The sequence below is a fragment of the Natator depressus genome, chromosome 24 (genome assembly GCF_965152275.1).
Source record: "Natator depressus isolate rNatDep1 chromosome 24, rNatDep2.hap1, whole genome shotgun sequence".
NCBI lineage: Eukaryota > Metazoa > Chordata > Testudines > Cheloniidae > Natator > Natator depressus.
This window is the reverse complement of record NC_134257.1, coordinates 3,559,930-3,586,370: the sequence shown is the minus strand read 5'-3', so window position 1 is coordinate 3,586,370 and position 26,441 is coordinate 3,559,930. Positions and strand designations below refer to the sequence as shown.

Sequence of the window (26,441 nt, the reverse complement as noted above, 5' to 3'; positions counted from 1 at the left end):
AGGCTGACCTGGAGCATTGGCCTCTCCCCATTGTTCCTGGGGGCTGTCAGTCTCAGGGCCCTGATTCCCCATCGACCCTTCCCCCTTTTTAGTACCGGGAGCTAGAAAACCAAAACACCCCCCCTGAATGTTAGCAACAGTCCCCTTATAAGTAGCAACTACAGTCACCGGCTGAGATTGGGGGTCTATTGTACTAGATTCTGCATGAGAGTCGACGCCTAAAATGCTGTATTCATACACTGCAACTTGCTCAAGGAAGTGGTTTTTGACAAATTGTCACATCCTGCAAAAAGGGAATTCAACTCCTCTTTAGATTCTTTGAAAAGATGGCGACACCTGCCGCACTGCACTCCTCGTTAAAGTAACTGTTTTAAAATCGGTTGGCCTGTCTCTCATTTACACCAAGCCCTTTTTATCCCAGTGTAAAGGGGCCTTAATGCAGGTGTACCTGTAATTTAGTCCCGTATTAAGGCCCTTTTACACGGGTGGTGTAAGTGAGAATCAGGTCCTTTGACAACGTCACTTGATTAGAGGACATCCTGGTTTTAGATTGCCGCGAGGCTGGGGAAGATGGCGGCAGCCGGTCAAACCTTTGCATACCTGGTGGTGCTCAGCAGCTTACAAGGTACGCTTTTTGGATCTGGGTTGCAGATTTGGGCTGTGTGTCTGTTCGCGCGTGCTAGTGATTTGATTCTTTCTCAAATTCCCCTGCCTTGTGGTAGATAAGTTTTATCTTGGAGGGCTGGAGCAGGGGGAAAGGATATAAATTCTGATCCAGTGTTTTGCCAACATTTCTTTACTAAGTGGAGCACGGCTGCCTTGTTCCTTTCAAGTTACAGTTTTCAGGCTCATCACAAGAACAGGCTTAGAAACTTATTTTTTGTGTTTGTTTTTTAAATGAAAGCCCGTTTTTTCCATCACAGAGACCAAAGCCGAGGGGCTCGCACAAGTCGCTGCATCAAAGCTCCAGAGAGATTGTTAGAGCTCATTAACTGTATTTAGCTGGGTTGCTGGAACAGACATTTCCTTACCCTGCCTAGTTTTTCTTCACTGAAGTCAGCTAGAACTGTGCCCATGGGCTAAACCCAGGCCACAGACTGGAAAGCTCCAGAGAAAGCTTCTAGAGTATTTCAGTCTCCAAGGATCTAGAAGCTTGTCATTTTTTATCATTGACAACATCTGTTCCTGCACGCACTGAAATTAGGGCCATCAAAATCCACCCTTCTGGTCAGAAGGGGTTGTTTTTTTCCTCCTGCGTATAGCATTACAGTGATCAGGGGAATCAGACAGGGATTTGGCTCTACTTTCTCCAAAATAGGGATTCCGTTGTTGTCAACTCTTGTGAATTTGTTGCGAGTCTTGGTATTTTTCTAAAAATCCGCAGCTGCTGGAGCCCTGTGATTATGTAAGAATCTCACTTTTTTTTTTAAAAAAATGAATGCTAAATTTCTAGCCCTTGTGGTTGTGGAGAAAAGCTTGAAAACATGATCCATAAACATTCAAAACCCAGCAGGCACATAAAAAAGAAGCCAAAATTAATATTTTAAAAAAGGCAATGTCATGTGTGAGGGACCTCATTCGTGATTTTGGGAGGCACAGGGTTGGTAATATGATGGCGGCGGTGTGGGGGAGGGAAGGTGAAAGGCCCAACTTTTTAGAGGCGTTTCAGTGCCTTCAATGCTGGTGTAAAGGGTGGTGTATTTGTTAATCCTTATGTCATCCATTACTTGTCTAGGGCAGGTCACATGGTGTTTGTGATTCCCCCCCCCCATAGTAATGGCCTTTTATGGTAGTTCTTGCGTACGGGAGAAGATGGTCCAGCTTAGTAGGCGGAGTTGAAACAGCAAAATCCACTCTGTCACCATCACGCAGCAGCAACGGTGAAGCACACACAGCAAATCAAGAGACCATAAAGTGGTAAAAGGAGCTGAACTTCCCCCAGAGTCAGCAGCGGTCACGTGTAGGGCGTTTTGCTTGATCCAAACAAGAAACAAAAGTAAAAACAATCACCCCTAGCTCTTCTCACCCATGGATCTCAATGGGCTTTTTAAATGGGTACCGTTGTCCCAATTTCAGAGTGAGAGAAACTGAGGCACAGAAAAGGAAAGTGACTTCACCCAGCAGGACAGCCAAGTATAGAAGCCAGGTCTCCTGAATCCCAGTCCAGTGCTCTAGCCACTAGGCAATACTGCCTCCAGTGAATAGTGCACACTCTGTTTGCTAGATTACCAATTCAAAAGGTCCAACTTATAAATATGAATGTGTTTAACATACCTGATGTGTGTGTATGTCCGTCCCCTCCCACTCTGGTGATGGTGGGGTTAGTTAGTTACTCCTTTAGCCTAAGTGTGAGACTTTGGTTTTCACTGCTGATAATCGCTGACCCTAAAGATGACCCCTGCTGGGTTCGCTACTTGTGTCACTCATGAAAATGCTCTTTCTATGATTTAAAACAAAAAACTCCCTCAAAAGATGAAATGGCCTCTGAGACAGGAAATGATGGGGACAGGAAGTGGCTCAGCATAAAGCAGCCTCTCCTGCTAATTCTGGGCAATTTGTAGCTGGGGCGGGTCGGCAAAACAGGAAATGTAAAGGATGAGGCCATCGTATGTTGGTTATTGATTAGGACCCCAGAGAACAAATTAGAGGCAGGAGAGAAAATAAAAAAGGGTGCAATCTAAGCCCAAACTGGAAATAAAAACAACACTTTGCACTCCTGTAGCAACTTTACTTACCAAGGAGCAAAGGATGCAGACCTTAGCTGAGCCTTACCACAGTGATCTCTGGGAATCGTTATACAGAGGGGGAAACTGAGGCACAGAGAGAGGCAGTGACTTGCCCAAAGTCAGTGAGTTGGTGACAGTGCTGTCAGGGTGTAGCCGAACTTGGCAGGATCCACCTGTTAGAGCAAATAGGGGAAATATTGGTGCATGAATTAAATCTGCCCAGGCAGGAAGAATATTCTGTCCCACACATCCCGCTTCATGGCCGCAGTGGCACTTTGTGGGGACTCCCCTCTGCACGAACAGCTGCTGTGCATCGTGGGAGATGTAGGCTGGAGGAGAACAGGGGTGGGAGGTTCTGCACTAGCCCAGCTGGACACAGATGAAGGGCGAAACATTCCGTTTGGATTTTCCCGACAAGCCAAAGAAGTTCATTTCCCATGGAAAATGTCATTTTTTGCAGAAACCACATTTGCTGTTTAAACACCCAACACCGCCCCCTCCCCCGCAGATATTTCTAGGACCTCGCTGCCGAAGTAATCCCAATAATTTCAACATAAGAAAGCAGCATGGCAGAATCCTGCCCCTGGCAATAAACAGCCCACGCCCGCTCCCGAATGCCGGTTTGGGGCACCGACCCCAAGAAATGGGCGTCCCCTTCTTGCCAGTCTCCCTGATCTCTGCGCTTTGAGGCACAGGCAGTCAGTGTCCTTTCATCCCGCTGGGCAGACCTCATTTGGCCTGTGTCTCCCCCGCCACACCGGCCACCATTCTGCCCAGGGATCTCCATTTCCATTAGTGGTCTGACCTCTAAACGGCGTTTCTTCCCCTCCTCTCCAGCATTTTCTTTGCTTCTTCTTGCTCTTCCTTTCACTTCTCCCTTTGTGGGTCACTTGCATTTGTGCTAGCTCACCCCTCTGTGCAGGTTGTACCCCCAGGCCCCAGTTAGCTCAGGCATCAACTCTAATTTCCCCCAATGTTCTAGACAATCTCTTAGACGTTCGTCCTCGCTGATACCAAAGTCACAAAGCTCTGCTTGCTCCAGGCCCCCTTGGACACCAGCAGGCCCTTGTGCATATTATATTGTTGCTGGGAAATAAATGGTTCGACAAGCCTTTTCAGTACAAATATCAGAGTGGTTCAAGACCTAGTGGCCCACAATCAAGGCTCCGTTTTGCTACAACATAACAATACCTAGAGCGAGGGCTCTTTGCGGCTGTAGATCTGTGATACTGGGTCCGGACACCATAAGGGGAAGAACAGAAAGTTAGGCCCAAAAAGGAGCCGCTGAGCCCACTGATTGCATGGTGTATTGTTGTACTATGGGAGTATATTGAGTAAGGGCTTTTGTGAAAGCTTGGAATAGTCTGAACGTGATGGTCATTATGCGACATCGATACAGACTGGGGTTAAACCGGCCTCAAGAAACGCTCCATTGCTCATTTTGGGGGGGCCTAAATCTTCTGTTCTCCACTGGGGAGGGCAGTCTGGAACCTGATTGTCACAAGAACTCAAAGTCCTTCACAAAAGAGCCAGTAACATTATCCCCATTTTACAGGGGGAAACTGAGGCACAGCAAGAGGCATTTGCGCTAGCTTGTCCCAGTTCACCCAACAACTAACTAAGAGTAACGCTTGTTCCTTTGCTTCCCATTACAACCCTGATTTTTGTCTGTTGACAGCTTACGAGGCCACAGAGGTGCCGCACGATCAGGTGAATGGGATTGTCCGTGGTACGGTGTATCTAAACCCCAAACTGTCAGTCCCAGAGGAATACAATCAGATCATCTGGTGGGTCAATGAGACCCAAAAGATCCTAACTAAAAAATGGAATCAAACGTTTTACTTCAATGGCTCTTTTCATAATAAACTGCATTACCACGAGAATCACACCCTGGAAATTGTCCAGCTGCAGAAGCGAGACAGCGGCATCTTCCGGATAGAAGTGGAGGACACCCAGAGCAAGACGACAAATGAACGTATCCAACTGAACGTGTACGGTGAGTCGGGAGCGGCTTCTTCACACAAGGGTCAGGGATGGTGAGGTAGAAGGGCCCCAATAATGCACCCTCCTCTCTCCCTGGCCCGAAATGCCCACAAGGCAGGGGAAGGAGCAGGTAACAGCTTGGATGGGACAAAGAAATGGGCCAGATCCTCAGCTCAGGTTCTGGGTCCAATGCTCCATCGCCAGAGCTGTTCTTTCTGGAATCTTTGTGGCTGGGGCTTTAAGGGGATGGGTCAGGTACCGACCTTAATGACATTCTTGTTTTGGGACCTCCCACAACGGACCAAATGGGAACAGAGGCAAAAGCAGATTGCTGCCCTGCTGGCAGAAGGTGGGGTAATGGAGCCACCCAGACGTCTTCAAGGAACAGCTACACACACGTCAGAAAGCAGGGGAGACCAGCTAGTGAGAGCCAGGAAGGCCACCGGGGGAGGGGGCTCCATAAAAGAAATGAGTTGATAACCCCCCAGGCTAAGCTGGTAAGGGCCAGGAAGGATGGTCTTGTAGCCAAGGCACTGGACTGGCATCCAGGAGATTTGGTTTAGTCACTTAGGCCAGTGTTTCCAAAAAATGACTAAGGATTTGGGATGCCCCATTTTCTGGGCACACTTTAAAGGGACCTGATTTTCAGAAAGCGCTGAGCATCTGGGCTCTGAAAATTGGGATCCTACAGGGGATCCAGAATTGAGGGACACACAGTCACTAGTCACGTTTAAATATCTTGGCTTAAGGCCTTTGCCAGGGGTCTCTCCGTGCTTCAGGGTGTGAGGATATGGCCATGGAGTCCTGAGAGATGCTGGGGTGAGGGAGGTTATCTAAGCACCCAGACAGACCCTAGGGTCACATGCACTCTGCTAGGTGAGATGGTGGGTAGACAGGATGGGGGTTGGGGGATACACAGGGAATTTGGTACTGTTGATCTAATGTATGTGGTCCAAATGGGGTGTATTTCATCACCCCCAAAATGCTGAAGGAAAACGATGAGATCTGGAAAACATGTTCTCCAGTGGGAAACTTTTTAATGAGCTTATTCTAGTTAGCTTATCAAAGGGAAGGTAAATTGGTGACTCGCTCTCAAAGCAGTACTAACACACGGGGAAGGTCTCTGAAGAGCCCTCTCTTATCAATCTAGCAGATAAAGGTAGAACAAGATCCACTGGCTGAAAGTTGAAGCTAGAAGAAAGTTTTGTCTCATTTTGTGTTTGCATTTAACAGGGATGGAAATGAACCATTCACACAGCTCACCCAGGCATATGGGGGATTCTCCATCACTTGAGGTCTCCAGATCATGGTTGGACCCTCTTTCTAAATGATGCGCTCTCATCCAGCCACAAGTCAAAGGGTTGGAAGCAGAAGCCATTGTGTGAAATTGTCTGATCTGCATTACACAGGCAGTCAGACTAGATGAGCATCATTCAAAGATTCCAAGGCCTGAAGGAACCATTGTGATCATCTTGCCTATCCTCCTGGATAGCACAGGCCAGAGACCTGCCCCAAAACAATTCCTAGAGCAGATCTTCTAGAACAATGTCCAATCTTGATTTAAAAATTGTCAGTGATGGAGAACACATCACACTCCTTGGTAAATTGTTCCAATGGTCAATTACTCTCACCGTTAAAATTTTATGCCTTATTTGCAGTCTGAATTTGTCTCGCTAATAGACCCTTCTGTATAAAATCTATGCAAGCAACATCCCCAGCTGGTAGAAATCAGTTTCATTGGAGCACCACCACTTTACATCATCTGAGGATCTGGCCCACGGTTAGATCTCTGTCACGGTTTGGCCTGTTGTTGAATTTCTCTTTTCTCTATTTCCAGAGCCCGTCCCTAAGCCCAGTTTTAACGTCACTATCAGGGCCAACAAAGATGGATGGTGCAATGTCACCCTGGAGTGCACAGTGAACGCCGCCCAAGTGGCCTACCACTGGTACAAGAATGAAAAGGATTTTGTGGGCAAAAATAGCAGCACACTGGACGATCAGTTAAAGTCAGAAAGTCACGCATCTTACAAATGCGTCGTCCACAACCCCGTCAGCGAAGAGGCGGGCTTGGTCTATTACAGAAGCCCTTGCACATGGGATGGTAACATTCACTTTGCATTCATTTATCTTGCTGCGTCTATCTGGCTGTGCAGGTTAGCTATGCAGCCACTCTGCTTCGGTCTCAATTGCAGCAGGGCAGCCGTGGTTTTGGTGACTCTTGAGTGAGAGTCTCGTTCGCTGCTTCCCAGTGTGTATTCCCCCCCCCCCCGGGGGACCCCAGAGCAGTCTTCTGCTGACCTGCCCTGGGCTGTGAGTTGCTGTGAAGCTGCAGCCACCGTGGTGCCAGACTGGGGATGCCAGGCTGCTGGGGGTGCCGCGGGTGGGATGACGGATCCTGGCCACGCGGCATGATGCTGCCCAGGGTTGGAAGGGCTGTGCGTGCCTGTGACACAGGAGAGCCGCCTGCTGATGGGCTGTCGTTCGGGCGATGGGCTGAGTCCTCAGGGGGTCGAGGCCAGTGCTTTGGAGCTCGAGGTCGCAGGGACAGTCCCTGGCAAGGGCCCGACCAAGGGGGTCCATTAGAGGCACCAGTGCAGGGTGTGGTGTCTGTGTTAGCACAAGGCACAAAGTGATGCAGCGGGGGGGAAGGCACAGTGCAGGCGGTGTGTTCTAGGGGGATCCCAGACGATTAGCCACAAGGACGGTGCCATTGCAGCCGGGCACTGGGTTCCGGAGCCAGCTGTGAGGTTCTGGGAGCCTGTGTCGATAACTGGGGGGATCCTCTGGGGTTTGGGGCTGTCTCCTTGGCTCATTCTGCACAGGGAGGAGAGAAGTGTCATCCTGGGTGATTGAAGCAGCGGGGGGAGCTCTCTCTGCACCCACTGGGGGATATGGCGGGGGGGGCAGAGCTCTCAGGCCAGGGACAGGGCTGCTTTCCCTGTGTTTTGCTGTGCATCCTCTCCTTGCTCCCCGCTCCTTCGACCCCTGCTCATCCTTGCCCCTAAAGTCTACCGCCTCCTGTGGGTTTTCCATGGCAGGGGCGAGGCAGCCCATTTGTATTATTGTTAATAAATAGCCGGCAGGTGCTATAAATAACAGGCTCTTGTCTTGTTTCAGAGAAGAACTCAGCCGTGCCCTTGTCCTTGGCTCGGAAGACCGCCGATTCCATCCTGGCGTTTGGATTTCTCCTCCTCGTCCATAACTGGGTCTAAGGCTGCCATTCCGGTGAAAGCCAAGGGAATGCAACGATCTCCTCGATTGCCTGCGCTGGTCCGTTCCCTGGCAGACCTGGTGAAACACACAAGACCAAAACGAACTCCTGAAATAACTGTGTTAGACAGATATCCACCATCTTGGCCAGCATACTGGGGATTGAACCAGGGACTTAGAGAACTAAGGAGAAGATGATGTTGCGGAGACAAGGCCCACTACTTGGGTGCTATAATAGCCTCACTTTCTCTGCAGATGGAGGGGAGGGTGCGGGGAGGGATCCTGGCTGTTTGCTGGGTAAGAACAAAGGCCCTAAGTCAGTTTAAATTCAGGCTATTTATCCAAAAGTCCTTCCTTTATTTGTTGGGATCTGGAGAATCAGTTTAAAAGTGCAGCCGCTCCAGGTTGCGGGCATAGTTGCCAACTTTCATGCCATAAATAAGCACCCTGACTTTCACAATAAACCAAAAATCAAGCTAATCCCATTTCAAAACAAGGCCAAAACAAGCCAATCCCTAAGTACCTCAACACTCTATGTGACTAGGTCCCCCCGGCATGCAATCTGGGACTGTGGTGGGCCCACTGTGCACCCCTGACTCTCTCCCCACCTTGCCCCTGTTTGCCCCTTGCCCCCCTTTACGCCCCTTTGCCCCTGCTTGCTGGGAGCAGATTAAAAAAAAAAAAAGAAGCAACAAGCTACAAGCCAAAAACTAGCCAACAAGCAACTCGCAAGCCACTTAAGCCAAAGACAAGCCCAATTTCTGTGGGTTTTTTTTCACGGGTTGGGCATGACTGGTTGTCGGACCTCTTTGGAAGTGTTACAACCTGAGGGATTTTGCGTAACAACCCCCCACTGTTCTGAGTACCTGGAGAAGCTTTGGCCTCCCTTCCGGGAGGGAATTGACATACAAGCCAGAGCTGCAGAAGAGCTGGTCTCTCTCACCAACAGAAATGGGTCCAATAAAAGAGATAACCTGCCTCACCTTGTCTCTCACACCAACTTGTCCCTGGCACACAGCGATACATAAACTTAATTCAAGAAGGTTAACCTGTATTCAGTAGGGTTTGTCCAGGAAATTGCCACACCTGTGACAAATTATGAGGGACCTGGGAGAAAGGAAACAGACCAGGGAGAAAGAAATATCTGGGAAGCCTGCAGAGAGGTGAGGGTAAGGAAGGCTCTCTTCACAACTGGGGACGAGCTGGGAGAAGGGGACCAACATACTTCCTCCCAACAGAGGAGAGCTGCAGACTCCTGTTTTAAGGAGAGAGGTAACAACTGCCTGAATTAACCTGCTCCAGGAGGAGGGTGGGGTTTCTGCCACAAGGAGAGACTGAGGGGTAGCCCAGGCTGGGAACAGGGCTCATGGGGTGGGCTTCAGAACAACTCCAAAAGCCAGGAGAACCTCTGCTTTATTAAAGATGTTTGTTCTGGACTATTTGGCACCAGCTTTTATTAGGAATCTCGCCCCCTGGAGAGTATTATTGAGTCAAGAGGCCTGAAGTGGAGTTACTGGGTTCCTGAGAAGGGAAACTGAGGCAGGGAATGCCACACTTAGCCAGAAGTGGGTGATGCTGCAGGGCAGTCACACCCCAGGACAGTAACAAAAGGGGCAGAAGCATGAAAGAAAGAGTGAGCAGGGATCAAACAAATGCTCATGGCTAAGCTGCCAGTGTAATGGTGGTGCCCACAACTCACGCTGCTTGCTACTTCGGGGAAATCTCTCTGTCTAATTTCTGACTTTGGTGTGAAGTTATGAACTCGCTGTATGTACCTTTACCGATATGGAACGTGCAGCCTCTTGGCGTCTCTGTTGTCCTTTCAACTCCATGTTGGAGCAGTAGGGGGTAGGGGCAGTGGCCTAACATTTAACTTAAAGTGCTCAGCCATTGAAATGTGATCACTCTAGACAACGGACTGGCTCCAAACTAGGCTAGCTGGGGTGAGGTTGCCTGGCAGTGAAGACACCTATTGAGGGTGACAGGGGAGTCACCTGACAGAGGAGACTGGAAGGTTATAAAAAGGGAGGCACTGATCTAGTTGGGGATCGTTCTTCCTCAGCTCAAGAAAGATGGGAGAGAAGCAGTGCAACATGTAGGTGCCTAAGGTGTGAGCCCTGCCTACCTACCCGCACATAGATGGACCAGGCACTGAATTAGAGACCAGGGTTCTAGTCTCAGCTCTGCCTCTGGCCTACCATGGGCAAGTCACTGTGCCTCTCTGTGTCTCAGTTTCCCCTCCTAACTTTGTCTGTCTGGTTTCTTTATGCTCTGCAGATCGGGGACAGACTGCTTATAGCACTTAGCACAACAGGGCCCTGAGCGTTCTCGTGGCCTCTCACACTACTATAATACTAACAATAAAATTGATTGTGAATCGAGACCCTTTTTATTGGTTAGCAGAGCGTTACCTATTGCCCTCAGCATGTGAGTCTGTTTGCTGGATGCAAATAGCTGGTTTTGAGGAGCAATTTTCAGGAACTGTTCAGTTCCAGCTCTTTCTAATTGATGGTTAGTGACTGGTTGCTAGGTCCCATGATATCATTTTTGCGCTCTGGTTAGGTACCTGAAACTGTCTTTCAGAAGTATCTGGGATAACATTTTAGGTGACTAACCATTTACAGTAAAAGTCTAAGAATCTTTCAAGATTTGCAAACATTTTCATAATGACCTGGTAGTTCTCCAAATAATCATGACTAAGATAACAGTAAGTCCTACTGAATGGCAGACAATGCTGCAGAAATAATAGCATGCAATCATCTAATTAATTAAACTAAAGCAGACTCACTAGGGGCAGAGTTAAGGTTGCATGGACATCACCAGCTAGAGCATTTGCAGGCTTTCGAGTGCAGAGATGGGTGAAATATTTCAGGCAAAAAACTTTTATTTGACAAAAATGCAGATTTGGGCTGACCAAAACGATTTATGAATTCTGGTTGATTTTGGTGAATTCTTGCTCAAGAATAAAGAAACTCGGAAAAGTCAGAACAAGCTGTTTCCGAAACATGTTGTGGAATTTCCCTCAGATTTATTTTAAAAATTCTTTAAAATGTTTTTTAAAAACTCCAAATGAAACAAAACAGTTCAGGTCATGTGATAAGTTTCATTTGATTCAAAATTATTTTTTTTTTTTTGATTTGCTGAAAATTTTTTTGGGAGTCATCAAGTCCAGGTCCCTGCACTGAGGCAGGACCTAATAAACCTAGACCAGCCCTAACATAACCAACCTGTTATGTATTTTCCCCCACTATGGAATGCACGCATGGATGCTACACATACACACTCCTGTCTTTTGTGTGGTTCTGAATTTTCTCAATCAGTTACGCTCCAAACATCTTTGTCCTGCTCCTTCCCTATGTGTTTACATATTTAATGCCAGTGGCCCTCCATTTCTGGTCCTTCCTGTATGCAAACTGGTGCTTAGACTAAATAAATACCTACAAGGTCATGTTTCAGAGTAACAGCCATGTTAGTCTGTATTCGTAAAAAGAAAAAAGAAAAGGAGTACTTGTGGCACCTTCGAGACTAACCAGTTTATTTGAGCATGAGCTTTCGTGAGCTACAGCTCACTTCATCGGATGCATAGCTATGCATCCGATGAAGTGAGCTGTAGCTCACGAAAGCTCATGCTCAAATAAACTGGTTAGTCTCTAAGGTGCCACAAGTACTCCTTTTCTTTTTTCTTTCTACAAGGTCATGTTTTTTCTCTCTCCTTCTTTTCCTCTGGCAGGGAAGGGGTTAAATCGGGGGACTCTTTGAAGTTGGTGGGGAGGAAGGAAGCTGTTGGAATGTTCCATTCGCCCTGCAAGGGCGTGGGGCGTGGGGGAGAGCTGTTCTATAACACGGTTGTACAAACGAGCCATAAAAATAATCACCAGACTCACAAGGATAAATCACTAGACATGAGTGTACACAAATGTGAACTGAAATTGTGTGTGTGTTGGGGGGGGGTTAATAGATTCCTCTCCTCTTCATCCCCCCCCCCCAGTAGAGATGGTTCAGTCACCTGTTACAGGTGAGACATACCTGGATAGTGACTGCCATGGTAACTGCTCATCATGGGGAGAGGTTTGGCCCTATTAACCCTTAGAATGCTGGTTTGCCCCCGGGCAATTTCACACCTTGGGGACCAGCCAGTTCCTGAGGGTTTGGGAACAGGCCACCAGAGGGCGCTGTGCTGGGGTGCTGGCTTCTGGCCACCGGGAGCACCCGGTCCCTACCTATCTTCCCCCCTCCCGCTCCATCCATCGCTCTCCTGCGCCCCCATCCTCCAGGCTGTCCCCCTCCCATTGCAGAGGAGAGACGGGAGGAAAAGGAAACCGGCCAATGCCACACTGCTCCCCTCTTGCCCTGAGCGTGGCTGGCAGCAGCTCGTCCCTGCCCCCTATAGGGGAGGTACAGGGGGCAGTTTGTCTGTGTGGGCAGGACAGACAGGGCTTGGTATGCTGGGACTGTACAGGGGAGACAGCTGGGGGAGGGGGCGGGGGGTGGAGCTGCTATGGGGCTACATAAGGATGAAGGGGGGAGGAGGATTGAGTGGGGGAAGGAGGGGTCAGAAGAGGAGGGAGAAGGGACCAGTGTGTTGGGGTAGGGTGGTAACGGAGGATATTGGTGATATTGGTGAGAGCACAAGGGTATTACTCAATGGCTAATGCAAAGCATGGCCCAGTGACTGGGACACTAGCCAGCGACTCTGGGTCCAGTGCCCAGCTGTACCAGACGCTCCCTGTGTGACCCTGGGCAACCACTGAGTTGATTGATGCCTCAGTTTCCCCACCTCTGGTACCAAGGAGATATCAGCACTGCCCTGCCTCACGGGGAGCGGGGTGGTTAGGGTAACTATTAGAGACTGGGAAGAGCTCTGGTCCTAGGGTGATGGGTGGCCAGGTAAGTAGCTGAGACAGAATGTGAAGGTGGGTGTTTAGGAGCTAGCTCCCCCCTCCCCCAAAGTGATCTACAAGATGGCAACATCTGCGAGAGGCAGGTCTGTTGGGAGAGATTTGGGGCCCTGGTACAGGCCCCACCCCCTCTCGTTTAACCATATTTACACAGACATTAGAGAAGTTTGCGGTGGGGGGGCTGAGCTTGGGTCCCCCCTTTTCCTCCTGTCTCATCTGCCCTGGAGAGAGCTGCTCTGAGGTTGGCCACGGTCCTAGCCTAAGACAAAGTGGTGTACTGGTCTAGGCTGTCCTGATGACTTGCCGTGTGGACAAGGTGCTTCCTCTCTCAGGCATAATGCCAATCAGCTTGTGTTAGAGAACCTGGAGCATTAAGTAGTGGTCATGCAGCACTTTGAAAACCACAACACTAGAGATGGGCCGGGCCTAATCCAAACTCAGGAGCTTCTAGAGCCAAACTTTCAGCTCAGTAGGATGTCCCAGGTCTTGAACCCAGGCCTGGGTGTCCCTAGACAGCTGCTGCTGCATCCTGGCTCCGCCACCCAGTGTCTGCTGAAACCTGGAGTGCCCACAGGCTAGTAGGATGATAGCCTCAGCCAAGACTCCACGCACGGGAGCCCTGATTGGAGGATCGCCTGACTCCACTGATTGGTCCAACCACACTATTTAAGCCAAAAGGAAACACAGGAAGTTTGTCTGAGCAGCCAAGTGGTTTCCTGGCTCCTGCCTTCTCTCTTGTTTCCACCCTGCTCTTGCTCCATGTTCAGTTCTTGCCTTTCCTCCAGTTACCAGGCCTGGCTTCGACCCCAGCCTCCAATTTCTGACCTTGATTGTCTTGACCCTTGGTTCTGCCATTTGGTATCTGACCTTGGCTCTGACTCTGGTCAACTGGTAGTTGCTTCTGATGCTGACCCTTGGCTTCGTTCCCCAGCCTGGGTGCCTGCTCTGCCCACTAGACCTGATTGCTGATCTGACTCCTGGGCCAGGTCACTTACGGCCTGGTCCATAACAGTCGGTCCCATCCCAGCAACTCACGCACATTGGACTATGGCAGCAGGGCTAAAACCTTACAAAAATGGCCACTGGGTTTCTAATGACCCAAAGGGACCTTGGTTTTATGTGTCATCTTCCTCATTAGTTTAGAAAAATGAGGCACAGGTGGTAAAAGTGAGACATTCTGCTCTTGGAGAAGTAATGTAACCGGCTTTAATTGAGTTCCTCTGGATTTATGCTGGTGTGAATGAGAGGAGAGTCAGACACTAGGACTGACATAGCTGAAAGAGGCTGGATCAGAAAAGTTTGTGAAGTCTATCCACGACCTCCCGTGTCTTGATAAGTCACAGCGCCAGCCCCCATTACAGACACACTCAGCCTGGGCCCCTGGTCAGAGCTCAGGGTATTAGGGTCAGGATTAGAAGACCAAATGCAGCCTTGTGTACGTAAGTGCCAGACTTCTCCAAGAGCACTCAGCAGCTCCCACTTTGGCCCACTTCATTTGGGTGCTGCTGAGCTCTTGTGTAAATCCAACCCTCCAGCCTTCTTTTGTGAACAGCTGGGCTCCCAGATGCTCACCTCGCTTTCCTCTTTCCCCACGGAGAGGCCCCTTCTGAGTTGTCTTTTCCTCCTAGGACTCTCTGGGAATGTCTAGAAGAAGCTACCAGTTTGGTGTTAGGATGGTGATCCTGGGACTATGTTGGTTGCTTACATGCCTTATCCTTACAGGTAAAGTAAGTGTGTGTGTGTGTAGCTGGTTGAGAATTTTCCACTGGAATGAAGAAACAATTTCTGCAAAATGGAAACTTTCTGTGGGAATTCTTTAATTTTGTTAAAAGAAAAGGAGGACTTAGAGACTAACAAATTTATTTGAGCATAAGCTTTCATGAGCTACAGCTCACTTCGTCAGATGCATTCAGTGGAAAATACAGTGGGGAGATTTATATACACAGAGAACATGAGACAATGGGTGTTACCATACACACTGTAACCAGAGTGATCACTTAAGGTGAGCTATTACCAGCAGGAGAGCGGGGGGGGGGGGGGGGGGGGAGGAACCTTTTGTAGTGGTAATCAAGGTGGGCTATTTCCAGCAGTTGACAAGAACGTCTGAGGAACAGTGAGGGGTGGGGAATAAACAAGGGGAAATAGTTTTACTTTGTGTAATGACCCATCCACTCCCAGTCTTTATTCAAGCCTAAGTTAATTGTATCCAGTTTGCAAATTAATTCCAATTCAGCAGTCTCTCATTGGAGTCTGTTTTTGAAGTTTTTTTGTTGAAGAATTGCCACTTTTAGGTCTGTAATCGAGTGACCAAAGAGATTGAAGTGTTCTCCGACAAAATTGAAGAAAAAAAAATTCTGGTTATTTTGACCCAAATCAAAAATTGACCCAAAATGTTTAATTTCAAATCAGTTCAACAAACTGTTAAAATAGCATTTCCCTGTCAGTCAGTTGCCTCATGGGAGTTGTAGTTTGGCCCTCCATTCTCGCCTCTGGGCCTGGCTCCCTGGAGGACTACATGTCCCATACAGCAATACAGGCTCCCATCTTACCAAGCTGTGTGGTGCACCATGGGAGTCACATGATCCTCAGTACATTATGGGAGAGGGAGCCCGGCCCAGCCTATAGGCATCCAGCTCCCAAATTACAGCTTCGATGAGTCAATGTGCCTCAATGAGAAAATGCAGATTAATATTGAACTGACTTGAAACAAAGCATTTTGGGTCAGTTTAACCAATCGAAATGAAACATTGCCATTCAGGAATGTCTGATGTTCTCAGCCAACAGTGCTGAAACTAAATTCTTCAATGCTTCCAAACTGAAATATTCCAGGATTTCCATTCTGCAAAATAACTTTCAAATTTTGGCTTTTCATCTTGATGTGGGATGGAAAATGAATGTTGAAATATTGTCATTTCCCAGGGAATGGAAACTCCCAGTTTCACTCAACCTGTAGATAGGTGGAGGAACGTGTATGGGGATGGAGAGGTGTGCATGGGGATGGATGGATGGAGAGATAGATAGATAATATCGATCTGCATGAAATCAGACTCAGAAATCAAACTCACGTTAAAGAACTCAGTTCCATCAGTTTCCTAACCTCTCTCTTTCTTTCTGTGTTTCTAGATGCACGCACCACCAAATCCCAGGCGATCCAGCTGACTGGGATGGTGGGAGGATCGGTAGTTTTCCCTTTCAAAGTTCCCCCATGGGTACCCGTGGAGACCATCGTCTGGAATTCAGTCACAACCCTCGCCACATTTACCCCCCAGAAAGGGAAACTAGCTGTAGTTAAAGTGCTGGATAAACGCTACATAGGGCGGTTGAGGGTCTTGGACCATACCTATTCTCTGGTGATTAGCAACCTGAGCATGCTGGACAGGGGCGTGTACAGAGCGCAGATAAACACCGAGTTCACCACCACTGTGACGGAATACCTGCTGCACGTGTACAGTGAGTGTGGGGGTGGGATGGGGGGTTGTTTGCACCAGCTGATGGTTGAGCTATTGGTCCATGGAGTTGCTCCTGCTTTTCAGAGTTGCTGAAATCCTGGGGCTCTCCTGGATTTCAAGAGGAGATGCAGCTGCTGAGCATCTCTGGAAATCAGACCAGAGCGAGGGAGAGGAAAATCAAACTCCCGTTTCCTTTAAATTCAAGTGTCTGTTTCAAGAACTTTCTTTAAACAAAGACCCCTCAGGCCAGTTTCCTCCAAGGGTCAACAGGGAGCTAGTCAGCTCCTTTGAAGCTCTTTAATGAGTGCATGGCATTCCAGTGCTCAGTGTTAATGAGGGGCTCATGCTAATTTCTTGTCTTCTGCGGCTCAAATGTGGATATAACCGCCCTGTGGGTAGGTGTTTATTTCAACATAAATATATATTTTTAGAGAAATTTCCCATAAAAATATTTGTAACATAACATCTAGCCCCTTAGACACGTCCACATGTAGCGCTTGTCATCTTGAAAGAGCTTGGCAAATTGTGGGCCTACCCCTCCTATTGAAATCAAGGGCAAAAATCACATGGCAGCAGAATCACAAAGGCCCAGTGAAGAACCTTGCTCTGATATAGGGCTTTTCATTCATACGCCTCAAAGTACATTATAATGGTGGTCAGTATTGTTAGGCTTGGGGTCACTGCCCACAGAAAAACCAGCCCACTTGGGGCATGGTTACATGCTGCATATGTGGGTCTCCACTGCACGGACCTTTGAATCTCAGGGCAAACTTTCCTGGCCTTGGGGAGGCTGAGTGAAAATTTTCTGTGCAAACTGTTTTTTTTTTTGTTTTTTTTTTTGAGGGAAAACTAGATTGTTGAATAAATGGATTTTATTTGCCTAAAGTATCTGTTGGAAAAGTCACCACCCAAAAACTGAACATTTTTTGGTTTTCACCTGAAAACAAAGTACTTTGATTTGGCTGTCCTGCCATGGTGCCTCATGGGAGCTGTAGTTTGATGGCCTCACTGCCTTGTTCTCATCCACAGGCTAGGTTCCCTGGCCAAACTCTGTCTCCCATGACGCACTACCAACTTGCATGGCCTCCCTTCCCTAAGGTGAGACCATGATGCATCATGGGAAATGTAGTCTTACCAGGAAGCCCGGCCTGTAGAGGAGAATGGGGACAGGAGGCACCCCAGCTATATTTCAGTTTTCAATTTTTATCAAAAACTTAGAATATTCCATGTGGACCACCTCACCCCACCCCATCCCACGTGTATGCTGTGTAAAGAGATGAGAGGGCTGGGAACCTGTGGAAATGACCTGGGATTGCACAGACGGGATCAAAGCTACATGCAGCACAGGGAATCCTCACTGGTCCCTTTCCCGTTTCGTATTGCCTCCGACACGCAGAGAAAATCCCCGTCCCAGATATTGCCGTTGCCATCCTGAATGGAACCTGCAACCTCCTGCTAAACTGCTCTGTCGCCGAGGGAGCGGAAAGTGCCACCTTCATCTGGATGTACACCCGCAGGAGGATCAGCCAGACCAAGGAAGGACCCACCCTGCACATCTCGAGCCGTCCAAGAGCTAAAGACATGATCCACACCTGCCTGGCAAGGAACCCCATTAGCCAGGGCTCAAAAACAATCTCCATAGAAGACTACTGCGGTAACTTACTATCTAAGCATCCCTAGGATAAACCTGAAAGGCATGGGGTCCTGGAGTCAGTGCGGCCACGGCACAGCTGCGTGGGTTACGATCCCACTGCGTGAAATTCACCTCTGTGCAGAGAGCCAGCCACATTCCTTGGCCCCACTTAATCCTAGATGCAGGCCCCTATCCTTATGGGGCCATGGCAATGGTTCAAGCCTTTAAAACCCTGACCTGTGGGCATGGGCCAGGGCTTCATTACAAAGTTTTGTTGGCACAGAGTTGCTGGTCCATGCCCCTGACTGACAGATCTGTGCCAGCCAAACTCCCCGTGGAGGTGCAGCTGTACCGACAAACCAGTCCTCTTTGCTGATCTAGCTTGTGTCGTTCAGGGAGGTGGCTTAACTATACTAACAAAAGATCTCCTTGTGCTGGTACAAACTGTCCTCAATAGGTGGCTCTGCTGGACTAGTTATACCAGTAGAGCTGTCTCAGCAAATCTTTTCTAGTGGAGTCTGTCTCGCCAGCAGAGAGAGAGAGAGGGGTGGTCTGCTTCTCCATTGTCCTGCCCCTTGCCCTGTCACTTACACCAGTGGAGTGTCTGGCCTCAGGAGGTCCCAGATATCCCTTTCTCATTTGGTAGCAGTTTATACCCCTGGTGTAAATGCTTGCACCAGATTGTGAGCTGTTTGGGGCAGAGACTGTCTTCTTGTTTGATGTTTGTACAGTGCCTTGCACCACGGGGTCCTGGGCATTACCGCAAAGCAAAGAACACATAATATTCAGAGCAATAGGGAATGGGGATAGGCAGGAGCGAATAGCTGCTTTCGTAGGCGGAAAATAACCCCAGAAACCTAGCGATGCTCATTGCAGAGGCAAATGTTCATTGTGCGTTTGTCTGTTTCAACAGAAAGTGGCTCAGCGACATCCATTTTCCAAGCGCTGAAGGCAACGTGCTTCTTAATGTTCTTTGGACTCCTCTTCAGCATGACCAATATTGTAAAATAAGGACCACACGCTGCCTTCGAATGCAGACCGGAGTGACGGGAACACACGCAAAAGGAAGATTTGTTACTGAGGGGGATACAGAAGATCTCATGCCAACTGCATCCAAATGCCACCAACCCTTGCTGTAAGTTACCTTCTAACGCAAAGAGCTGCCGCGACAGAACTTATTACTGTGGCTTTTTAAAAAGCTACTGTAGATTAAAAGTAGCAAGAGAAGATGCTGAGGCATTTCACGTCTGCAGGCAGAAGGTGATAATCTCCTAATATCTCCTCCTTGTGGGCATGAAGTATCACACCTGAGATCCAGCCAATAGTGTGATTGTGTGGACTCCTGTTTACCAATAAAATGCACTTCTCAGTCAGGCCTGAAGTTACTGATCTGCTCATAAAGATGTGGGGCTTTTTTTCCCGTTATGCCAAGGCTCTGGGTGTCGCTGTAATTTATGCTCGTAGTGGAGTAAAGGGGCCTTAGTGTAAATGAGAATCTATCCCCCCAAGATCTTCAGCTAATAAAGACCTCTCTGCAAATCAATGGGCCTGATCCTCCCCTGGCTTGCACCCCATGGGCTTGACTCACTATTGTACTATGCCAGTGGTTGGTGACTACTGTGGTGTGGTGCAATCTGGTGGGCAGGAAACCCCTCCCCCTTTAACTGCCAGCTTCCTCTCTCGCTCATTTCTGCATTTGATTTCTCAGTGCATTTATCTGGGCAGGATGGGGAAGAAAGCCAATTAGGTGGGGGCAGTGGTGTTTCCAATCCCCCACATTCAGAAATCATGGGCCAGGCCATCCAGAACTCCTGCTTTGCGAATCACAAGGGTTTGTTGCTGTTTTTTAATACTCAGTGTTTGCCGGGGGGGGGGGGGGTTCTTTGCCTTCTGTGTTTTTCAGCTTTAGGGCTCTCGCTTTCAAGCCTTCCTCTGCAAGCACGGGGGGCGAGATCCTTTTTATTTTTTTAATGAAAGCCGAGATTCTCCGGAAGCCACCTTCATCCAGGAGCTGGGCATGCAGAAAACCAGGACAAAATCGGGAGAGTTGGTAGCACGGGCAGCAGCTTCCCTGATGCCCAAATAGTTAATGAAGGGGAGCAGAGGAAGGCCCTTCCTAAGTGGAGAAGAAGGGGAATCCTTTATCTTGGCTTTTACACTCTGGACTGCCATGTGGAATAGCCCTGGGAAACTTTCTTACCTGGCCTTCTCAGAAGCTCAACTTGGGCTCAAGGGGACAATGAAGTTTCACCCTGGGGCGTGTGGTTTCCTGGGTCTCAACTCAAGTCATCCGTCCCCACTCCTGGAGGTACACAGTGAAAAGAACATCAGCACTGAACAGCTCGATGCTGAGGGTGCATCCATGCAGCGAACGCTGTGCACGGGTTAGCCGGAACCAGCTAGCGTGGGTTACGACAGCAGTGAAGACAGAGCAGGGCGGGCTTCAGAGCAGGTCAGGAAGCAGTGTATGTGCCCAGGTTCTGTGCTGGGCTGGCACTACCCATGCCAAAACTGGCACGGTGCTCGCTTCACAGCCATTGTGCCCCGCGCTGGCTGGATTCAAATGAATCACAATGACAAGGTCCATAGCGGACGTCATAGAGTCTCTGGTCTGTCTCCCTTTTGAGAGTCAAAACTGCATAAAAGCCTCATCCCCTAGTGCTGTCATGGTGCCGTTACGATGATTAATCATCTCTGCTGTGGCAGCACCTAGGAGCCAAGACCCCAAGGTGTCAGGTGCTGTACGAACACAGAACAAAACGCCAGTCCATGCGCCCAAGTGCTTCCAACAATGTGTTAGGGACACAAGGCGGGCGAGGTCATATCTTTGATTGGACCAACTTCAGTGGTGCAAGGTGCAAGCTTTCAAGCTACACACAGCTCTTCTTGGGTCTGGGAAAGGTGCTCGGGGTATCACCGCTACCTACAAGGTGGCACAGATTGTTTAGCGTAAGGAGTTAACACCTGTTGCAAGAGACCCTTTGAGGTGAAGTGGGCCATTAACACCTCTGCAGCCACAGGACAAAGGGGGCTTAGCGGGCTGCAGATTGTTGTAAGAAGCCATAACTCCAGTGTCTTTTTAGTGTCTAGTGAAGTTATGAATTTAAGCTCCCAGGGCCCAACAGAGAGACAGCAACATCATACGCAGCAGTCTCTGCTAGTTTGCAGGCCCAGGAGACGATGTCAAGCTCTAGTAACATCTTGCAAGCTAATGACTAGCAAAAGTGGATCGATCCCCTATATCTAAGGATGAGTGAGCACAAATAATTATCGCCCCTTCCCCCCGACCCTCATGTGACCCCTCTGTAGAAGAAAAGTGCCACCGTTTACAATACAGGGTTTACTGAGGGTCAGCCTGGCCGCTGATATAAACCAGTGTGGCTCCATTGACTTCAGAGGAGTGGTGCCAGCCTACTTCTGGCACACAGATTTCCGGGATCAGGCATCACAGAGTTTCCTCAGCTGACTTTCTGAGTTTCTTTAGACTGACCCCCTACTTGGTAAGGCAACTCCCATCTTTTCATGTACTATGTATATATACCTGCTACTGTATTTTCCACTGGATGCATCTGAGGAAGTGGGTCCTAGCCCACGAAAGCTTATGCCCAAATCAATTTGTTAGTCTCTAAGGTACCACAAGGACTCCCCGTGGTTTTTTCTTCAGCTGCAATTCCCCTCCCTGCTATCTCCACGGCTAAAATTCTCCTCTGAGGCACAGCTGGGCCAGCAGGGGTCCATAGCAGCGCCTGACAAATGCAACCTGCCCGTTCTGTGACATAGGAGTTTGTTGTTGTTTCCTTCTCAATCTGATCCGGGGCTGCGAAATCTCTTTTTATAAACAGCTTTCCGCGGCAATGACTGGATTCCCTGAAGTGTGGGCTGGGCTACAGTTAGTACTGGGAACTCCATCCTTTCCACTAGCTTGGTTTGCCCTTTAGCCATTGGCTCTGACATCTCTCGCACAAACAGAAAGCTATGCTACCTCGGTGGCGAGAGGCAATGGTGCTTCCGGTACCCCAGCTGCTTCAGAGGAAGGTGCAAGGTGCCCCTAGTGGACAGTTATGGAATCGCTTGACCCAAGCAAACATTCTTTCCTAATCTCTATCATTAGAGGTGAGTTTATGCCCTGAAGCGTGAGGGTATATAGCCTTTCTAAAAGATTATGCAGCCTAATGTAAGGGTGGATAGTCTCTTTATCCATATACATGTCTAATCTATTTATTAATCCTGTTAAACTCTTGGTCACAATATCTTGTGGCAAGGAGTTCCACAGGTGAACTATGCAGTACGTCAAAAAACTTTTCCTTTCATCAGCTTTAAGTGAGTTGCCTTTCAGTTTAATGGAACATCCTTTGTCCTGGTAGTGTGAAAGAGAGTGAATGTTCCCAATCTCCCTTCTCTGCACCATTCATTATTTGCTACGTGTCTATCCTCTTCCCTTAGTCAGGATCTTTTTTCAAACTAGAAAGCCTCAAAGGAGAGTAACCCTCATCTGGTATAAATCGCTAACTCTCCATCAAGGTTTTTCAATCTCTCTTCCTAGGGAACTTTTTCTAAGCATGTTTGAAACTCCCTATATGTCTCCTAGATACTGTCTGAGACAGAGTGACCAGACCTTTACACAGCATGCCGAAGACCATTGGTTTATATAATGGCATTTGCGTGCATGTGTGTGAAATGCAATATTTTTAGCATGGCTGGTTGAAATGTTTGAGATGACATGCTTTTTAATCCAAAAAATGGGGTGGCAAAAAAGAATTTAGTTTTTACAACAAAAATTCATTTTTATGCAATTTTTTATTTTTCAGGAAAAAATTCAATGTGAAACATTTGAAAAAGATTTTCTCACTATTGTTATTTTTGACATTTTAAAATGCTTTTTGTTTGGAAATTGTGGGGAAATTCCCACTTCCTCTCCATGTTTGGGAAGGGGGGGGAAGTAAACATAAGTAAGAATTTTTTTCTCACTTTCTCTTACTTAAAAAATATTCTATTGGCAAAGTGTAAAAACCTTTCTTAAATTGCTAAAAAGGGAGACAGCATAACCCCTTCACTTACCTTTTTACTTTTCTCACACTTTTCCAGCAGGGAAAAAATTAAAAGAGGAAGGGAAGCGGGTTCTCCCACTTTCACAGTTTTACTTTCCTACCCGTAGTCTCTCCGCTGGAAAAAACGGGGACGGGACCAAAAAGGGGGAAACATCAGATAACTCAAAACAATTTTTGAATGAGAAAACCCCCCAAATGTTCAGATGTTTGTTTTCTTTTGGAATTTTTCATGTAAAACGAAAGTACACCTGGTCAGTTGTAATGCTCAGTATTATTTTTCATCCCACTGCTCCTATGGCCTCAGATTCTGTTTGCTTTTTTCACCTCTGCTCCTCCTTGAGTAGCAGCCTTCATTGAGTTGCTCACCGTGATATCTAGGTCTGTTTCCTGAGTGGTTCATAAGTGAGCTATAGCTCACGAAAGCTTATGCTCAAATATATTTGTTAGTCTCTAAGGTGCCACAAGTCCTCCTTTTCTTTTTGCGGATACAGACTAACACGGCTGCTACTCTGAAACCTGTCATAAATTTAGAAGTTTAGATTGTAAACTCCCTGGGGCTGGCACTGTTGTGAAAACTGGGCCTTCAAATTTACCTTGGTTAGGCGCTCAATCGTGAAGAGTGAGTGAAAGTTCCTAAGGAATCACAATAACCCGTCCCAACAAATGTAGATGGGAGAAGTTACAAAAAAGAGAGAGACTGAATTAGGCCAAACGAAAAGGCCACCTGATATAGCTCAAGGACTGTGTTAGATCATGCCTGAAAACAAGAAAAATTCTGGGCCAGAAATTATCGAACCAAAATTGGTGGCTTGGAAATTAGGCCTAACTGGTGGACAAAATAATGAGGGGACGGGATATTCCACTTTGGGGCCTTAAAGAGACTTCAAGAGAAAAACTGACTACAGGAGCCAGCTTCACCACCATGGTTGCCATCTCCTGGGACCCCGGGCCTTCATCATCCTGACCCTAAGATATGTGCTGACCAGAGAAGGACCCAGATGACATCACCACCACCACTAGCTCCGGCTGAATCCTGAACACCATCTGGGATGTGAGACGGTCTCCTTTCCCCCCACCCTCCGCTGCCCCAACAATATTTCCCTTTTCTTCCCCACATTTCTTCTGTTTTCTATCCCTCTCCTTTTTCCTTCTGTCTAATAAGGGTCAGCCAAGACTGCATATTTTACAACACTGCTGTGCCCTGTGACCACAAAGAGGCAGCTGATGCAATGCCCTAAACAGCCCAACGTGCCAGGTGGCAGCCCATGTACTGTGTCGGTGTTTTTCCAGCTGTGAGGTTACACAGGAGCCTCAACACCAAAGGCAGAAGCTGCATTTTCTGTTCTTTCCCCCTCCCCCCGGTTGTGTGCGTTTGTCTTGTCTTGCCTTCTAGGAAATGGGATCCGCCTTGAACACCACCAGGAACAATGCCAGCGCCAGCTCATCTCAACTAACTTCTCTTTTTTCCCCAAAGGACAGGTAACCGCAGCTTTCATACCATCGGAGACCGTCAACGCAGGCTTTCCTTCGAAAAATGAAACCGGGAACAAGAAATGGTGCTAAAATAAAAACTGTACTTAATATTTTAAATTTCAAATTCTTCCATACTTTTTCTTTCTTTCCCCTATCTTTAATAAAGTGTTAAAAGGAGGTTTAATGGGGTGTTTGCTATGGTACTAAGCAAGCTGAGATCTCTCTATACCAAACCCCAAACCTTGTCTAACGTTGTACAGTTTCAGGGTCATGTTAACACCTTTGACACTTTGGGCCCATTTGGTCCATCTAAATCAATACAACAGCCCTGTTCTGTGTTTGTATCGTACCTGGTGCTGTGGGTCCTGGTCCTTTAGTGGGGTACCTAGGCACTGTATAATTATAATTAAGGCCCCACTTGAATTGCAGGACGATTGTCAAATCATCGCAGCTGAATTGCGGACAAGACGTGGAAAAGGAATAACGGCCCTTTATTCATTGCAGTCATTTGGAAAAGCTGGAGAAGACCTATATGTTTAAGAAATATTTGCTGGAACAATATAAACACTCAAGTATTATCTTATGCCTGCTCATTTTTTTGATAACCAGACATTTTGCTGCAACTAGATTACAGCCATTAACGCGCGGGGCTGACAGTGGGAGTCTGAGTGGCTGGTGGCCGGGGCTCCCGCTCTCAGCTGCCCAGCTGACAAAATTGCAGCGGAAGCCGAATATTGCAGGACTCACAATTACCACAATATCGCAAATTCAGCAAGAACAGTCAGTACCCTGGAGCTTCCTCCCAACAAGTGACCAGGGAAAGGGCAGAATCTTTAGAGTGCCCAGGGGTTAGGGCATTAGCCTTACGTAGTTTCATACACGTTAAGGCCAGAAGGAAGCATTAGCTCATCTCTCCTGATTTCGTGTATATCACGGGCCATTACATGACACCCAATCAAACCTATATACAGCCCAATGATGCTGGACTAAAGCATTTCAGTCATCAAAAGACGAACCCATTGGTTGCCAAAGGCGGCAAACAGTGCCCCTGTGCCAGAGATGGTGATTTCCTGCAATATCTTTGGGGGATCTTACTGTGTTAGATTAATGTATCAGTGTGGGCCAGGGATTGTCTGTAATCCCATAGCGGGAGAGAGGGACCGCAGCCCTCCAGGCTCAAAGAACAGTGTGTATGTGTGGAGGGGGTGATGAGGCAAATGGAGGGTGGAGGGGGTGTGTGTGTGTGGGCGGGGGTGATGAGGCAAATTCACTCAGGTTGTAACACCTCCAGGGAGGTCCCACCATCGGGAGTGGGTGCATATTCTGGTTCAAATTGGTTTCTCCAGAGACCAATGGGCAAAGGAAGGACTTTTGGATAAAGAGCCTGAGTTTAAAGTGACTCAGGGCCTGCTTTCGGATCCAGCGTACCGAGAGGATCTTCTGTCCAAGGGGGTCCCCAATCCTTCCTGGGAAGGGTAGGAAAGACTTTGGCCTACAGAGGCCCTGTGAGGCTGCGGGGTAAGCTTTTAGCCACCAGCGAGGAACTGTTATTGTTTGATGTGTTTTCTCTGTAATGCTTTTACTTTAAAAATAAAGGTGCTTACTTATAAAGAGCTGAGCAGTAACTTGTGACTACTGGAAATTCATCTGCTCCTAACCTCTGAGGAGAAAGCAGAATGCAGGCGCTGGCCTGGTTAAGCCGTCTGGCTTGCTGGGCAACCCAGTGTAGTCAGGAACTGTGCAGCCTGGAAAGGAGGGCCGTGCTTCTCACAGGCATTGTGAGGCTATTTGCAGGTAAAACTAGTGTAGTGCTCAGAGAATATAGTGCATACAGCAGATGGTCTCAGGCTGGTGAGTCCTTTACACAGCTCCCACTTAGTGAATTCCTGCAGGCTGGCTTTTCACATGTTGGTCCTGCACTGGCTTAAGCAAAGCTGAGGTGCTCAATCCTGGTTTGTGTTGCAATAGGAGGAGGAAAGGCCGCAGCATCCCACCTAGAAAGAAGGCACAATGCCCTCGTG

At 48.1% G+C, this 26,441-nt stretch overlaps 1 protein-coding gene across 1 annotated transcript; it reads left to right on the top strand.

Annotated features, from left to right (window-relative positions):
- Window positions 1-312: 312 nt before the first annotated feature.
- On the top strand, window positions 313-8,210 carry CD48 (CD48 molecule). The gene is made up of 4 exons (XM_074938583.1): window positions 313-625; window positions 4,405-4,722; window positions 6,547-6,810; window positions 7,827-8,210. Exons 1-4 carry the CDS (start codon window positions 571-573, stop codon window positions 7,919-7,921), a joined length of 732 nt encoding a protein of 243 aa, XP_074794684.1. The 5' UTR covers window positions 313-570; the 3' UTR covers window positions 7,922-8,210.
- The last annotated feature ends 18,231 nt before the right edge of the window (window positions 8,211-26,441 follow it).

Bases quoted from the DNA above. Each gene is read 5' to 3' on its own strand.
- CD48 (XM_074938583.1), top strand. From the start codon at position 571: ATGGCGGCAGCCGGTCAAACCTTTGCATACCTGGTGGTGCTCAGCAGC. The intron at 4,723-6,546 runs GTGAGTCGGGAG...CTCTATTTCCAG, and splicing joins TATCCAACTGAACGTGTACG to AGCCCGTCCCTAAGCCCAGT. The intron at 6,811-7,826 runs GTAACATTCACT...GTCTTGTTTCAG, and splicing joins AAGCCCTTGCACATGGGATG to AGAAGAACTCAGCCGTGCCC.